This window comes from Athene noctua, chromosome 1, assembly GCF_965140245.1.
Source record: "Athene noctua chromosome 1, bAthNoc1.hap1.1, whole genome shotgun sequence".
NCBI classification, from domain to species: Eukaryota; Metazoa; Chordata; class Aves; order Strigiformes; family Strigidae; genus Athene; species Athene noctua.
The window spans coordinates 7,829,892-7,847,913 of NC_134037.1; the positions used below are offsets into that span (position 1 = coordinate 7,829,892).

At 40.9% G+C, this 18,022-nt stretch overlaps 1 protein-coding gene across 2 annotated transcripts in view; it reads right to left on the bottom strand.

Annotated features, from left to right (window-relative positions):
* Positions 1-18,022, bottom strand: part of CLIC5 (chloride intracellular channel 5) — an 83,533-nt gene that overhangs the window by 53,584 nt on the left and 11,927 nt on the right. The window contains exon 1 of one of the 2 annotated variants that reach the window (XM_074895507.1): positions 8,618-8,781. The exons of the other annotated variant lie outside the window; for it this stretch is intronic. Coding sequence (XP_074751608.1) covers positions 8,618-8,680 — 63 coding nt within the window. The 5' untranslated portion in view covers positions 8,681-8,781. Of the gene's footprint in view, positions 1-8,617; positions 8,782-18,022 lie in introns of those variants that run through there. 2 annotated transcript variants of the gene reach the window in all.

Consider the following 18,022-nt stretch of genomic DNA (forward strand, 5'->3'; position numbering starts at 1 on the left):
AGGGTGCCAGGGGAAAGGAGCTTTGGCTCAAGTGCTGTGGGAGGCAGCTCAGACTGAGCTCCCCACCACACCACTACCTGGCTGGGCACAGTGTGGTGAGAACACGCTGCACCAGCTCTGGGCTGGAGCCAGCTCATGTCCAGGCACTTAATAAAGCACCCAGCAGCCTGTACCTGGGAGCAGACAAATGTCCGATTTCCTCTGGTTTGATTTCTTTTATGTCCAAGAAATCAAGATTTTCAGTATACTTTATTAGGAGACAGTTCTACATCAGTGACCTGTTCCCATCTCATGTTTCTGTTGTAAGTGGTGTTCAGGATGCCATGCTGGGGATGAGGGTGAAGAATGTTCCCTGCTGCCACAGCATGTCCACATCTGGTGGAGAAGGACTAGTATCAGCATTTTATCAAGGTGAGTAGAGCCTGAATAACTTGTCTCTGGCCACTGGAGGAGGCAGAAGAGCAAAAAAGTAGATAAAGCCTCCCAAGAATTGGGGTGGTAGCCCAGCAATATTACTAAGCTTAACTCATTGCAGAATTGGCATGGCAGGACCTTTTCATATTTTGATTAGAGCTGGACAAAAAAGACAAAAATCAGAGTTTCCACCTGGTTGGAGCTGTGGCTGTTGCTCTATATCAAGTGCTGAAACACGGAATGGAAAGTCAAAAATATGTCTATTTGGATTTTGACAACACTTGGGGCCATTTTAACATGGCAAAACTTTGTTACAGTGCGTTACAGAATGGTATCTCAGGTGCTTCATGCCCCAGTCTCTTTTCTGAGCACATCTTCTCTTATACTGCAGTCATGCAGTTTCCGTGGTGCATCAGTCACTGAACCAAGAGGAATCTGTGTTATATCATGGAAGATCCACTTCAGCCAGTGAACACCACCATTTAAAATTATACATATAGATGGGTAAAAACATAAACACTCTAAAAGATAAGTTATGAAATTATATTTGAGAGGGACAGAATAAAACTAATTTACAAAGAGTCATTTAATTTAAGAGTCAGACGAAAGATCCTGTTCTACATTTAAGTGTGAACTTGCAATCAAAAGTTGCATAGCAAAGAGCAATGACATGCTGTAAATGTAATCAGTTACAGAAAGTTCTACCCTTAGGTATTATTAGATAAAATTACTGGCTTTGGAACTTCAAAACACAGCTGAATATATTTTGAATTACTTTTGTTCCACTGTAATAATTTCCAAATCTTAACTCTAAAAAAATCCTGCCAGGAATACATGATGCTGATTAAACTCATCAGACCTACAACAATCAAATATCTTTTTAACTCATAGCTCCAGATGTACATATATATCACTGCTATTGCATCTAGATGAGTTTTACTGCATGTCAGCAATACAGAAGTGCAAACAAATAGGGGGAGCAAGGGGCAAAGAAGGAAAGGGAATAAGCATCTGTTTTGGACTTTGTCAGCGTTAAACTTTACTGTGCCAAACAAACCCCTTGAAGCTATATTCAGAGTACCAACTATAGCACTTTAGGTACCTGCTCTGATTTCCTAGTTTGCGTAAGATCTATAGATTTGAACACAGTATGAATCCAGCACAAAAACAAATCCTTCCTTATTCCAACTGATTCTCCCTATGACTTTGAGTCAGCCTGTGCTGAAAAAAAAAAAAAAAAAGTATCATTCAAACCTTTTATTCATGTATAAAACTAACACACAAACTCAGAGCCCTTTAATATCTGACTCTGTTTAAAAAAAAAAAAAAAAAAAGTAATTTGGAAAATCTTCTACCAAAGCTTTTAGCTGCAAAATGGAAATATTAGTTTTTATGTCACCTCTTTGCAGCATTATTTTGCTGATACCTGCCAGATTTTTAAGAATTAGGTGTCATCCAGGCACAAAGTAATAATATATTTGACATAGCTAGGTGAACTAATACTAACATTTAACTTTGGAGCACAGGCAGACGTACTTCCTACTGGCTCTCTTGGAAAGGGTCCCTGTATATTTTTGGGATGCTGTGTCAAACGATCTCTGTGACATTTGCTGTTCTGGAATAGCTGCAGCAGAGCCATATATTGCCAATAAAAGTATCCTGGGGACACTTAGTGGAGCTTCACTGTCATCGTTGAACCATGACACAACAACCTGTGAGCCTGGTGAGACATGTGCTGCCAGAGATGGAAGAAGAGCAATCTGCAGCTAAATTTAGAGCACCCAAAGCATACTGATGGTTGTTTCTAAGTGCAAGCAATAGTAATTATGAATATCACCAATTCTTCATGGTAGACATATTGTACCTGGTTTGACTATGTGGCTCAGAAAAGCTGGAATAAAGGAAGAAGTTAGTAGATGGAGTATATACATATTCAACAAAGTATTTGAATGTGTTTCATTTTTACCAGATGTTTGGGTCACAATTAACATATATATTGATGCCATCAAGTTTAATAAAAAGCAAGTAGTCACAGCCATTTATATGAGGAAAAAACCCAAACCATGGCAGATAAGGGTGTCAGTCATTTTAGCTATAAACTAATGATTAGATCGTGAACTAGAGCAAAGAGACATAGTTGAAAATCGCTTCTGAACTTGAGATCCAGTTTCCCAAGCAATCCTAAAAGCATTCCAGACTAGGTTCAAGGTGGCAAGGATAGTGATTATATCCCTGCCAAGTCCTTTTATAAGTTTGGCCTGCTTAAACTATTCACTGCCCGTCTCTAATATTCCCACCAATGAGGCACTTGTCTTGATGCAAAACAAAACCTGCAAATGCTCAGACAGAAAACAGTCACGCAGACATACAGACTCTGGGTTGTATAACTCAGGCTAAAGCTTCTTTAAAGTATTGTTTTTCTTCACCACAAGGGAAAACAAGAAACTTGTAATTTTAAAACATTTGCTAGGCAGCTATTTGTTAATTCACTGATTTTTTTTTTAACAAGATTAAAGCAAAATTAGATCTTGCCAAGATAGGTGGTTTTCCCTTGACTATTATTTTTATTATTTTATTGAAAATTGTTAATAAAAAGACCAGAGAGGTAACTACTAGTCCAGGCAGCATTTCCCTGATTTAACTGGGTCTATAATGGAGTTACTATTAATTTGTGATTCAAATTCAGGAGGCCTGACTTTCTTCTTGTACCCATTTCATAAACATATAAAAACTATGGGCTTCAACCCAGTCAGCCTTGATTTGGAAAGATCTAAGCAAAACAGGAACCGAGTCAGAATTACACTGAAACACCTGAGTCCCCCTGCATGGAGCTTATCAAACACATTTATAGATGTTTAAACAAACCTAGTAAAACTGTTTTATTCCCAGTATATATGCTGGTGTCTGGGCTACTAGTAAACCTTGTAAATTTGGTAACCTTAATACCAATGCACAAGGCCAGCACGCTAGAAGAGGAGACTTAGGCTGCTGTTCATATATTGCTTCACCAAAATAAGTTTGGAAGAGGCATGAACTGCAGCGCCCTGACATCTCCAAATAGATGAAAAATGCAAGATCCATAACACCCTCACATGCTCACGCCACTTCCAGGGTGGCCGCTGAGACCTGGCAGAGACTGCACACAGTGCACGTGTCTGCTTTGTAGGGTGGCCATGTCTCTCTCGAAACGTGAGAGGCTTGGCCAACCACATGGCCAAGGATCCAAAAAAACGTTATTGTGAGTCTTGGACCACCAGACGGGTTAAACCAGATGGTTTAGTATCATTATTCTTCAGCGCGCTTGTCTCTGTTATTTCCTCTTTACCTAGAAAGTTTTGCTGAACTTAAGAATGATTTTGTATGGAAGCCAAAAGCTGAGTCCATAATACCGAGCAAAATACTCACACTTATCAAGAAATAGAAATTACCTTTGTGCCTTCCAAAACTGATTTTGATTTCTGCTCATCATCAAAATATTTCTTGAGGGTAGTCTATGACTCAAAATATACAGAGCCTGTCTTATTGTAATGGGTTAAAAAGTTCCTGCCAAGTTCTCTCTCCCACTTTATAAAGCCATTATTGGTTTTGAGAACCTCAAAATTCTGAAATTGAAATCAGTTTTCTTACCACAGTGACTCTCTTACTTTAAAACTACAAAAGCCTTAATAGTGGGGAATGATTGTACCAGGAGTAACATTTTTATTTGTATCTTCCTTTAAGGCTACATTGCAGCAGTTCTCCAAAATCCAGTTAGTTTGAAATCACTTTTCATCAGAGAAAACTTTAAAAAAAAAAAAAAAAATCCAGAAAATGCACAAAAATAAATCCCAGAGTACAAAAAATCTTTCATCTCTGTGGGATTTCAGGGATAATTGTGTCCAAATGAGAGGAGAAGGGCAGCTACACCCTCCCGAGAGCAGCGACTCCTGGGCTTTAGACGGAGCAGACTAAATCAGCAGGCTGACTGCTCCGTCCTGGTTCTTCCAGCAGAGCACCAGGCTCTCTGACTGACTGATTCATTCAGGGATCATAAGTTTGGTGCCAAATCTTGCCATCACTTTTAAACATACTCCTAACAGACACCTAAAACTCCATGAAATGAAACCACTGGAGGTGACAAAGAGCTCACAGGTTCCTTGCGTGTCTGTTTGCTGCTCCAGGAGACTGTGAGCATACCAGGACTAACCTCTTCTCTTCGTGATAATCCTCCAACAAGAAGTGACTGTAAAGGACCCTACAAATACTTCGATGCTGTTAGTCTTTAAACCATACCTTGGCTGGTACTGTATCCCTGAGACACTGCAAATACACCATCACTGTGCCTGGTCATTCACAACGCTCAGCTCAAAGTCGGAGGATCAGGCTGAGAGTGGTCAGTGCATTTTAAAGCTTTATGCCTTCAGCTGGCAGACAGGAATATGTTCAACGTCTGAATCAGCGAGTGTGGAAGATCAAGGCCTTTAAGAGATCTCTCCTATTTCTTACACTTGCAAGCACCTTCATGAGTTCAAGCACCATCTTCTAGATGGGTGTTCAGTGTGGCACTTTGTGAAGTAAAGCTTTACACCTTTTAATCAAAAGGTCTTGCATACCTGAGCTGATGAACATATCCAGAATGTTAATTACTCAATACCACAACAATGACTCCTTGCAGAAATGTCTGCCAGCTCACCACTCATTCTTCTACTACCGTGATGATGCTACCATCTTTTGATTGTCAGAAATATGGTTTAACAGGAAGTTTTTTAAAATCAAATGTACTTTGGACCATTCTTGTGGTTTGTTTGCTTTCTAGACTGCACTCTTCCTGACCAATGCAAATAGACAGGTGTACTCTCAAGTCTTATTTGTATCATGCTTTGTTTTCCGTGTTTCCAATGTATATCCCTTCAAATTAACTTTCTGGATATGAGGCACTACTCTAATTCTGAAATGCAAGGAATGTACATCCAGACACCTGTTTCCACTGCAAGCAAAAAAACCAACAGTTCTGTGACCCTCCCATACATATTTTAATAGTCTGTATGTAAAAAGAGCACCATTTCAGTTTAGTCATTATGTTCAAGGATGCAGGTGCAAGACTGCCAGAAAAAGCTAAATATACCTTCCATCAGGGTGTCATTTATTATACAGAAGCACTTTGCTTCTCCAGCACACAAAGAATTAAAATTAACCCGAGTTACAACAAGCTGGGTTAAGCACAGAGCAGGCGCTACCTCCTGATGCTCGCTTCCCCAAAGCTGCTGCTGCCAGCGTCTCGCACTACCGCCTATCAAGCCTTTTTCTCTGGCAGCCTCTTCCAATTCCTTGTCAAACAAGTTTAGAGAGAGAATTGCTGCCGGAGAGTTTCAGTGTTCACAAAAGGCCTGCTTACACAAACTGCAGATCTGATTAAGGCGGCACCATCTCCTCAGCAGACCTCACCACTCCTCCGCTCTGCCCATTCTCACCATCCCTCTGCTTGTGTCCTGCCCCAGATTTGGGTGGGTTTATTCTCAATCAAACACCTTGCAAGAACAAACACTCGTTCACAAAAAAAAAAACCAAAACAAAAAAAAAAACCCTCACAGATCCAGATTAGGGCACTGTTAGAAAAAGAGTAAAATCAATGGGGATGATAACAAATAGGTGTGATAACCACTTAACCTGTCTCTGCCGTGGCGGCTGAGCTGGCGGTGCCCTGGTGGTGCCCAGCCTATCTGCATGGCTCAGGAGATAGCTAACCTGCATTGGGTTACAGCACGGCTCTCTTGTTTACAATCATCTCTCTACTTGTCTTTCTAAGGCTCCTGCTCTCCTGGATGTTAAATAGAAAAGGGAAATAGAGCAATTGTGTAACACCTTTCTTTTTTTAACCTGAGACAGAAACTGCTTTTATTCGAGACTCTATGGCTGGTGAAAAACCACCCTCTCTGGTTTATTTGTGCTTGTGGAAGACAAGTTTTCTCCAGGCCACAACTACTGCCCTACATTTTTCTCACTGATCTCTGCATTTTCTGGCTGTGTGCTCATTCAGGGATGCAGGACAGAATTCTGTTCCTCGAGTGAAGTATGAGCTCCACAAAAATCAAGTGATGAAATGCTCATTGACCCCAACACCTCCTGCTATTAGAACTTGCCTCAAGTGTGGTCCAGCATATTTAGATTTGTCACTTGTCCCAGTATCTCATGCTCATCCAGAAGCTGCCACCTTTCTGTTCCTCTTTCCAGCCTTAAAACAGAGTAAGCACCCTCTCCTTAGCAGATTCTCTCCTGGATCACCCTTCCTGTTTATCTCCCCTTACTAATATTTCATTCTTTTAAATTTCATGCTCCAGAAAAGTTTTCATCTGTTCACATTTCTCTTATATGTTCCTATTTTTCAACTTTTAGCCCATCTCTTCTGAGCTGTATAATTTAATACTCTGATTACATACTTTACAATACAACTTTCTAGACTTTTAATTAAATTAATGGCACCTTTCCAAAACATCAAGAATTGCAATTTTTCAACCTAAATGGAAAGTCTCCAGGAAGATACCAATTAATTCTTTTGCTTCAGCTCTGCAAATTATAAGTTTTTTGTGAGTCTCTATGCAATTCTGTAACATGCATTATGCAGGAAGTCACATTACTAAAAATGTTCTTTCTGGAGTTATAAATCTTCAGCTGATGGCATGCCTCAGTTGAATGCAGTGCAAATTTTTTCCAGTAACTTATGGATCCATAACTTCACACAATGAATCTAAGCAGCGACCTTCACTATAACAGCTGATGCAGTCAAAGAATCATACATCATAAACATCCGTATCAGCCTCAATAAAATAGTGTGGGCGCTAAAACAAATCAGTAGCTAAAGGTTTGCATTCCAGAATACACTTGTGATGACAGAGTGCCAAACAATCCCACTAACCTATGTTTTAGCTCACAAACATCTCCATTAAATTCACTTTTGTAGCAACAACTTGTAAGAGGCAAGGTATATGGATGTATGGACCCAAGCAGGTCCATTTTAATACATTAAGCTCTGAACAAAAGATCTACTGGGCATTTATGAACCAGAAATTCTTGCAAAATCTGTTTGCTAGGGAAAAAGACCTCGATGCTGGCTCGGTCAGAAAGGCTGCACCTGAACTGACTGGTTTTGGAAGATGTGTGAAGAGGCCATGTATACACATCATGGATGTGGCTGACATTTCAACTTACAGCCCAAAATATCCATCAGGGAGTACAAAGCAATTATATACCCTCAACTTGACAGAAGGGAGGGGCTGGAATTTGCTTTCCCAATCATTCAGTGCTCTGTTTGCAAAGGGTCTGATGTAACTCCCGCATATTAATAATAATCCTATTGATTTACAGGGACGGTTTAGACTCAGAGAGACCAAACACCTGGATTTTATACAAGCAGAGCGGATTTCAGTCTCAATGTACATAGAGGCTTTGAAACATGCTCTGACCATCAAAAAATCTGAGCTTTTCACTAGGACAGCGTTTGCTATTAAGTATATGTAATGGGTTTGAACTGTGTCACTGACTTTAATGGTAAGATTTTCATAATCCAAGACCAACAGATGTACCCAGTTTGAAACATTCTGAAATTCTTCCATATAACAGGTGTACTTACTCTTCTATCTTTTCATTAAATAAGTTTCTATTCTCAGTTACCCTTGTATAAAATCAGAATGAGCTTCGGGCTGAGGAAACTGAGAATAAAAACTGATTTAGTTTTCATTTTATTAAGGAAAAAAAAAAAAAAAGTATTGCAGGAAATAATCAGAAGACTGCCAGCTTACCTCAATCCTGTTTGTTTTATGGTCCGTTAGTGTTTCAGACCTGACAGCCTCAGCCGAGGGACCAAGTGATGGTACTCCTCTGCTCTTCATGCTCTCTTCCCAAAAATGGAGAAGAGGGATTCTTAGTGAAAAACCCAAAGCCTAAAGTCTAAAGTTAGGACACAGTACACTGCAAGCAGCAGGCAAAGAATAAAAGGACAAACTCACAAGGAGAGAAATAACAATAAAATGCAGGAACTCTGACTCTCCCTCCACGTTACCTAATTCTAATGTCATGAAGAAGAAAGCAATGTGAACGTGTGTGCAAGAGATAACAGGCTGTCAAAGCGCCGCTTCTGCTCGGTGCCAGAAAATTAAAGTTTGATTATTCAGTAGAAGCCGAGCTGATCCGAGAGTCACACCAGTGTCCAGTTCACCGTGCAACTTACCTTCACAAAAAGCTCAATTTCAGGGTCCTTTCCTTCCCCATTAGCAGGAACAGAGTCTGTCATTTTTCACCCCCAAGGCTACCAGATGATCTCCTGCTATTAAGTGGCAAAAGGAGGTTTCAACTGCACAGAGGGTAGGTTTCCCTTCCGAACAGCTCTCACAAAGCTTTTAAAACATCATTTGTAACAATAAAGCTCGAAACCAGTGGAGAAAACAAGTTTGCAGGTTAATAAATAAATAATAATCAATAAAAAAAAAAAGGCAGGCAGCAGAGAAGCAGTCCCTGTTACGGCTGTGTAGTTCTTCAGAGCAACAAGTGCTGCTGTGCTCTGGTACAGTATCCTCATCTGTCAGAGCTGCAGTTCTCACTGCCTGCCCAAAATAGCCCAGAGCATAAAACAAGAGGGTGGGGTTAACTCACAGGGGAGGAGACAAGCTCCTGGTACCTACGGCAGGATCAGTCTCTGAGCAAATAATTCTGCTCTTCCCTGTTTTCAGCGTTTCTGTTGTTCCCTCCCTTATTCTACGGCTGGGAGCATCAGTGACAGGGGAAGAGGGAAGTCTGCAGCAGGCTGGTTTCATTGCTTTAAGCCACAGTGATGTTTTTTCCTTCTTTTCTGAAGGTTGTTTCTCCTGCCTCTAGCTGTTCAAAATCCTAATATTGTTACTGCTAGAAATGGCAAGGAAAAAAGAGCCTAACTTTTTCACCCTGTGCATTAGCTGTTGCATCGGTGCAAGGAGCGTGCAGAAAAGCAGAGCTCTGCCTTGGCAAAAACACCTGTATGAGGTACAGAGCAGTGCAGAAGCCAAAATTAAATACTCAGTGTTTGAGAAAAACACCCCACGGTGCCACCATTCCTGAGGGAGTTCAGGAGCAGAATGGGAATGGGGTTACACAGGGGAACGAAGAGCTTCAGGGCCCTGGGAAACTGAAATATTTGGGTCCCATAACTATTTCTCGGTGTGTCCCTCAGGGTGTTGGTTGTAGAGGTGGGATGGGACAGTGATGATACGCTGGGGTGGAGTATGGAAGAAAACTTTGAAGGGCCTCGGCCTGCCACTGACATACTGTCATCATCTATACTCCCTTCCTTCGCCCTGCATTCCTCGTGTGACTCAGAGGTCGCCACACAGCAGCCCTAAGCGAGATGTGGCACAGGACAGAAAGGCCTGACACAGCTAAAAGGCTTGGAGGAAGGGAGTGCTGGCACAGGAGGGGAGAGCAAAGGCAAAGGGGCTGGGTGGGATCTCCTCCTCACTGTCCTCATTGCCTGGAGGGACTTGGTGCCCTCCTGCCCTCGGGAAGCCTCTTCCTGCACCCCTGCACGCTGCCCGTTCTGGCAGGGAACAAGGCTGTTGGCAGCTTGCACCACCAGACATGAGCAGTTTTACCTTCTCCTTCTGACACAGAGAGGCCTTTCGGGTACGGTTTTAACATGATCAAACACTTGCCTTTCCAGAAAGCGCTCTTAGCTGTGGGCTTTCGTGATGATCTTTAATTCCCTCCCGTGACCTCTAGGCATTTGACACGGGTCCAGAGCAGTAGCAGCCAACACCTCTGTGGCTCTTTGGGTAAGCTCTATGGGAATTTCCCACAACAGCTGTCTCATGTGCACTCCACGAAACACTGAAACAGTTAACAAGTAAATCTCATTATGCTCTTGCAACTGTAATTACAACATAATCAACATTATAATTAGTGTAAAAGTGTGCTTATGGTTTTTAGATCTAATTAGCACTCATTCAAATAACTGGAAGGTTAACTATAAGAGAATTAAGTGTTATTACTCCTTTGATTTCAAATTTTTACATGTAATTTTTGGACTAGGCACATTAATTACCAAACATTTATAGTATAATTATTCTTAGGCCTACCGGCAAACTTCCAAGGACATGGGCTAAGTGTACTTACATGTGGCAAAAAGAATCATTGCATTGTAATTATGTATTACAGTTATAAAAGTCTGCCAAAAACATAAGTGTAGTTGCCATATCTCTAACAGGCATCCCTAAATATGTTATCAACTCCATGATTGTAAGCTTTTGTTTTTGCTGAAAAATTGTTTTGCTTTAGCACCTCACGTAACAACATAATTTCCCTTTAATGAGGGCTCCTGGAAACAATGAGAAGTGGGTCATCTTGACTGAGGTTACCTGTAGCTCCAGCCTCGCTGAAAACACTGTTTTGATACAGGTTTGAACTGCTTTGAACAGTTTATATCACATGAGCATATATATCAACTCTGGAAGAGAAAATACTGCCAGCTATGAGAACAGTAAGGAGGTTAATACTGCTAATGCTAAACCAAAATGTTTAATTAAAATCAGCATTCAACATATCGGCACTTATAAGATGCGACGCATGTGACCTATTTAGATGCCTGTTTTAGAATGATAAAATGTGCCCTAGAAGTGCCTACTTTTTTCTACTGGTAATAAAGAGAGCCCAGAGTAACAATCTCAGATAAAAACATTATAATAGTCAGACAAATCCCACTGTAATTATTAAGTAAAAAAAATCTGTGGCTTTAGTGCCTGATTACTATGCCCGTGTCATCTCCCGCTTCAGAATTTGTGCGTGCCTTGTGCTTCTGAAAGTTAAACTCTAGATGTAGCAATTCTGGTACAGACTCAAAGTGTCAAAACATTTAAATCCTTCCTTCCCAATTACTGTCTGGGTTTAGTGGTGTATTATAAGTAATTTGCAAGATGAAGATTATTGTGCTGAGGCTCAGTAAAGCAGAAGGGAAACTGTGCAGTACAGAGAAAGGGAGCTAAGATGCCCTGAAGCCATTTCCATCCTGACCCAGATATAAGCTACTGCAAGAACGGGCCAGATCCCATCTGGTTCAAGATGCTTCTGGGCAGCAGTGCCCCTGGAAGGTCCCTTCCCCATCCATCCACTTTCACCCATGAGGCACCACCCTGCACTCACCCCCTGCCCCTGGACTCGATACGGGGTGCTCAGAGGCTACAGAAGCTGTAGTGTGAACACCACACATCTGATATTCCAGCTGTGCTTGCTGGTATCCACAGAGAGAATAACCCAGCCCACCTTAATAAAACCCTCTGATTTTCAAAAATCTCCCTATATAATCCCTAGAAGAGACCACGCAAAATAGAGCCCTTGTTCATATAAATGTTGTGGTTTTTAAAATAGCTTCTGAAAGCTGAATTTAAGATAAACTCTGTAGGAGGCAGTGAGTAGGAGGAAATACATATATATATATATATATATATATGTACTACTTCAGGAATCTATTCATGCTTTTACTGCTTTGCTGTCATATAAAACTGACTTATCACTTACATCTGGGTGGAACCTTTTTGACTATAATGGCTATTATTGTCTACACGGCTCTATTTTGTGTTATGAAATCAGCTCTTTCTTCAGCCAAATTAAGGGTAAGGTACTGATAAATAATTAGTACACTCTCATTTTACTGCAAAGAATGAGTCGCTTAGTTGGCCTATCATTTTCTCACAAGTCAGAAGTAGCAGAGGCTTTGAGTTACGTACAAGAACATTAGACACTGAATTATGAACTCTTCATAAGCCCAGTCATTATAGTTTGAGGTTTATGAGATGCATAAATGAATATGAGCACATCATCTCATTAATAAAAGAAGAGGACAGCTTCAGAAAAGGAACCGCCACGTCTCCACATAAGACCTCTATTGTAGGTGAACTCTGACACACTATCAGCTTTCACAAGCCTGATGTAAGCTTCACTTCCAGCAAAGATTTGTCCCGAGGGGGTGAAGCAGAGGCCAAGCATCCAGAATGTAATTCTACCGTGGAGTTCTCCAGCAGACCGCTAAGTTACCAAGAAGGATCAGGGCACTGAGCGCATCCATCCCCCCGTGCTCACTTGGTGCTGCCACCCAGCTCATCCTGTGAGAGCAGGGCAGCGTAAGTTTTATACGACACAGGTAACATTCTTCCTGTTGTGAATAAACCTCCATTATGGATGAAAAGACAAAGTAAAATCTTGGTGCAGCTACAGTAAATGGTATTTGGGGCTGTGATTTTACCTGGGATTTATTCAACTGCTTAGTTGCCTAAAAAAACCAACAACTAGGCAGCAAACAGGTACTACACCAACATGCTTGAATGGGTTATGAAAATATACCTTCTGGGGACAGTTCTGAATTACTGCTAATTAACAATTGCATTTATTGCATGCTAATAGCTTCGACATGCTACTTATTTAACAAGTTAACATATGCAAGAAATCAATCCAATAATTTTAATTTTCTTTGAATTACAACCCGTCACTATCAAGTCTTGTTTAATCTTCAGAAAAATCAAAAGGGACTTGTCTCAGATATTTGGGGCCAGACTGCACATTCCCCTCCCCAGACATACAAGACATGCAAGGTTGTATGTACAAAGCTCTTCTCGTTAGCTTTGTGCCGAGGTTGGGTGAGCAGATATTTCCCCTCAACTCCAGAGACATACAGAGCCTCAAAATATGTTGGCTTGATGGAATGAGGAGGAACTGTAATTTTTTTCTCATAATTTTATAAATTGTCCCACACGCAGGGGCACGGAACAAAAGACATCAAGTAATACAACAGGCACACAACCTGAATGTCCCAAGAAAGGGGATGGGATGGCAAAAACTAGGCCAGAAAACTTTGCACTCCATTAACTGTCAAATTTGTGATAGCTCACTCTATATCCATCCCCCAGACGTTACAAATCCATCATAGCCATGAGCTACGGCAGCCCTCCTTTACCTTATTATTAAAATGCATTATTTTAGCTCTAAAGGTCTCTGGATGAAACTCAGCTGTTTAACAGAATGGTAGATCACTAGAATCAGTTCAGACAGGAGTTTTGCAAAGTAAGTTCTAGTCCAAAAGCATGAAATTATTTTTATATATGTTTTCACACGGATGCAGTATTAAATTTTGCTGTAACATTAATAAGCATTAACAACTTCAAAAGAAAAACCCACTACTGTTCAGTGTGAAGATGGATTTCATCATGGATAATTATCTCAGTGCTCGTGTTGAGGCAGTCACAGCTAACCATTCATAAGGAAGGGGCACTTAAAAGGTACAAAATCATCTCCTAATGCTGCATTCAGTAGAGAGGCTTCTAGAGGGCAGGGGTTTATTCCTTTACGTCATTATTTTACTATAATTCCAAAACTGTCATTTCAATTAAAAACAAAAGATACTTCCAAACAGGACTGAGACTGCTCTGGAAAGTGGCATTGTAGAGGATACAATGGAGAGCATTACGGATTGTCCTGAACTGTGGGCTATATGGATAATGTAGCTGATAAAAGGAGGAATGTAGATATCCTCAGGCCTTGCTTTTCAAAACAAATCCTTCATGCTGTTAAGCATGATGAAGAAAAACACCACCAGGTATGATATACCCATTATTGTTGGCCCACTGCTAAAGTTAAGAACTAAAATGACATGATTTTGACTTGCAAGTCTGCAACAGAGTAAGTAATGCATATCCCAGTCTTAATTTACAAGTGTTCTTAGTGCAAGTCCCTTTTTAGATTATTTCTGTTCATTTCTCTGTATGCTTCTTGTCATAAATTAAGTCTAAATTAATTAGGATTTGAAGTATGTGCATGCAAACTAGGATTAAATCCCCCAGGCAAAAGACCAGCACACAACACACTACTCCAATCCCAATTTAGGAACTATTATTTACGGAAAGGGTTCAAAATGGCTTGTACAACTCCTGCAGATCTCAGGCTAGGCTTCAATTCCCCCCAGTAAATAAAGGCCCGAAGACTGCACAATTGCTGCTGATTTCATTGGATACATTTGTATTCACTCTGTTGTTTAGCAAACAATTTGGCCAAAAGCAGAGATTATTTTCTAAATTCTGATGCACGTTATTTCTAAAATACGAAGTCTTCAGCAACTCAGTTTGAAATTACCCATGACTCAGAGTAGTTCCCCTGGGTTCAGATGCTGGCATCAGTGACATTTAGCTGTGCCAGATGAAGCCATAATGTACCTGCACAGCAGGTTCCGTGCGTGGATCTGCACAGCGGCTTACAGGATCCTCTGTGGTGTACGTACTATTTGGCTCTAAGAAAAGCCAAATAGTACGTACACTTTTTGGCTCCCTGATAAAACCACGCTTGTTCAGTATGAAATAGCAGGGATCAACATCTTTACATCTCTCTTTATGGCAGCAAAGTTTAGCCTCTGCATACATTACGGTCCACCTCATCAATGGCAGTGCTGTACGCCTGGGCTAATGCAGCTGGCTGACCTTGAGTCTTACAGGGAACTGTGTAACTCTTCCATTCTCCTTAGAAAATTGCCCTCATTCATTTTTCATTTCACCTTTTGGTACTTCTGTGATAAAGTTTCCACAAAGTTTGCCAGTGAACAAGCTCACTTTCCTTAGTGCATCACCTCAAACTGTTAAATGAATGGTGGGTTGTTTGGAGTTTTTTTTCCCCTTCTTTCTTCAAAGTAAGAGTTCAACATCTTGGAGCACCTGACATTGACTTGGTGATATCTCATTTTAGTTTTTCTTTGCTTGAGGACCCTTTTCACTGCAGAGTTAATGCAGACAAGCAGGATGAAACGGAGCTAGACTTTCAAGTTAGCAGACTTCCACTGGTGACCACCACATGCAGGTTATGAAGACTTCAGAGACCACGTCCCACATTCTTAAGTGAAAGACAGTAGTGGCAATTCTTAAAGAATAGCTGAGCTTAAGACTGAAAGTAAATCTTAGTGTGAAATTCAGCTCTGAGCACAGTCTGAATAGCTATGGGATCTTGTTTAAGTCTGTCAGAATTGGGAATACTGGGTAGTCTAACCAAAAAGATGTAAGGTTTTTTTTCACTTAAATGGAAGAATTTCCAAAATTTTTTCATTTTTTCCTGAAATCACAAAATTTTCACAGAGCATGTAGCAGGTATCACTTTTATGAGGAAGGTGTAGGCCCTTGGTCACTGGCTCCAATGCCTAGACGCAACCTGAGAGATCACTGAAATGTCAAAACCCAGAGTCAACTTTGCAGTCTTGCTGCTCTGACCTTGGTGACAACTATGATACAACTCTAGAAAATGGACTAGTTTTTCCCAGGAGACTTACATCAGTTAGAAAAGTGCTAATGAGATATGGAGCCCTTTACTACCCATTCCTAGCCAAGCAGCAAGGAGAGTCGATGCCAGAATAATTCATAAATATATATAAAGATATATATCATAATGTTGAGAGAAAGTGTAATTCCCCCTGCAGAGGATGGCACCAGTAAGAGACTCTCAGGTTACCTCTTGGCTACACTTTAACACAGAAAATTGACTTTCAGATGGGAAAGCCGGAGTTCCAAAGGGTGAAGTCAAGTGTACTTGTAAGGATTGACTCCCCTCAGCCCTGTGTCTCAACTAGGTGGAAGCCCCTGTGTGGGACTTTCTACTCCCTCTGCTCATGTTGGGTCTCCTGACCAGAAAAAGAAGACTTTAGCCTACAGAACTACCAAACCAACATCCTCTGCAGTTATTTCATTTGCTATGAGAGATGTATCAAGAAAATAAAAGGTAATTGTATATTCTTATGAAAGGGAAAATAGCTAAGCAATTATAAGTGACCTTTTCAGAACATTAAGTATCACGAATTGAAACTGAAGGCAAGTTAGCCAGGTCATCTATCAATCTTGTAGGAAATTATAAACCTTGTAGTATATTATTATAAAGAAAAAAAAAAAAAAAAAAAACCCCAACCAAAAAAAACCTCACAAAAGAACCAGAACACCCTAAACTGAAAGGAAATCCAGCCATACAAATTCCATAGTGAAATGCTTCACAAAATCAAAGAGGACTCAGACAACTGGAATTAATACATGAGGGAATAGATTACTATTGATAGGGCTGATACTGCCACCTATTTTTAAGAGTCTCTAATGCTTTCCCTGATTACACCCTATTTTCAATTCAATGTAACTGTTGCCAGACTTTAAAAGGGGAGCTCTTCAACACAGGTGTCTGCTGTCTTTATACATCCAAAGCACTTCAGACATCCAAAGGTTTATCTTCCAATGCAATCAACTGAAGTTACTTCCCCCAAAGTCTACAGTTTAAAACAGAAGACAGGCAGAGCTTGAAAGGGAACAGAATGCAAGGAAGTGACCTGGTTTCCCCAGAATCAACAGCAAGCCTAAGAATAGACTCCTGAAGTCTTCAATGCCAGCTCAGTCAAACCATTGTCAAATAAAAACACATTTGTTTTTCCAAGTGTTCAGAATTCCATTGTCACAAAGTATGCTCCCTATAAGGGTGATTATGTGAGTATATATACAACGTTCTTGTACGTAAAACCACAGATATTCTGCAGGCACACTTCCAAAGACATTCCACCGGCCCACCTGCCACGCTCTGCTCAGAAAATCTGCTTGGAAAATCTCACCTTCGGTTTGTGTCTTTTTCTGTTTAAAGTAGAACTTGGTTACTTCCCCGTGAGTCACACAGTCCCATGTGTCTTTATTTGACAAGTTAATTGTTAAGTGGAATTAAGTAGCAGAATGTTCTTTGGTCACATATTTGCAGGGACTCGGAGAACACCGTCTCCTCCCTCGCTGGCAGTCGAGGAGGGAATGCCAGGGCAGCTGTGCTGCTCGCTGGGCTTTTATACCGGTGCTATTTTTAGCTGTTATCAGCCACGGTGCGTGGGGCCAATCAGTGCCCGATGCCTGCAAGAAACTCTGCTCCCGTCCAAACTTCATTCTCTGCAATCTCACAGGGAGGAGCCACATGACTGTGAATTTGCTGCTCCACACTTCTGCTGTTTGTCATTTGGGCTCGTTAACACATGGCAAAGTGCTAGCACACCAAAGTACAGGAACCGTTCGGACCACGATGAAGTTACTGATTCAACAGATACGCACCCTACCTACATTTGGTGAAAATAAGTAAATTTAAAGTGGCTCATAAAGGTCAACGAAGTACGCAATCCCGTGGTATGACAGATATGTAAAACAATCTGTGTGTTTTTTACAAAGGTGTTCTTTTTATGCCACCTTGTAACTATGCAAGATGTAACTAGAAACTATTTATCACTGTTTATATCAGTCTCAAGACTGGTGCCTCTTCAAAATAGGTCACATGGTATCTAAACAAATTTTTGATACTGATCCTTGTCCAGTATCTTTCCATGGAAATATGACCCTGTAGTAACTTTAGGCTTTGAGAAATTGATGGTGGGGTTAGCCTGCTCAGACATAGACCTCCAGGGCCACATGAGATGCCCCGATCCTGCCCAGCCTCCAGCAGCTCCTTTTCACAGGAACATGTTAAAGCACTTGAATCACTTCCCCAGATGAGAAAGCAGCTCTTTCTCAGATGGTACCTGGTCAGATTTAACAGGGCATCAGAGTTCCCTGTTAGATGATCTGCAACTTAACCACTGCCC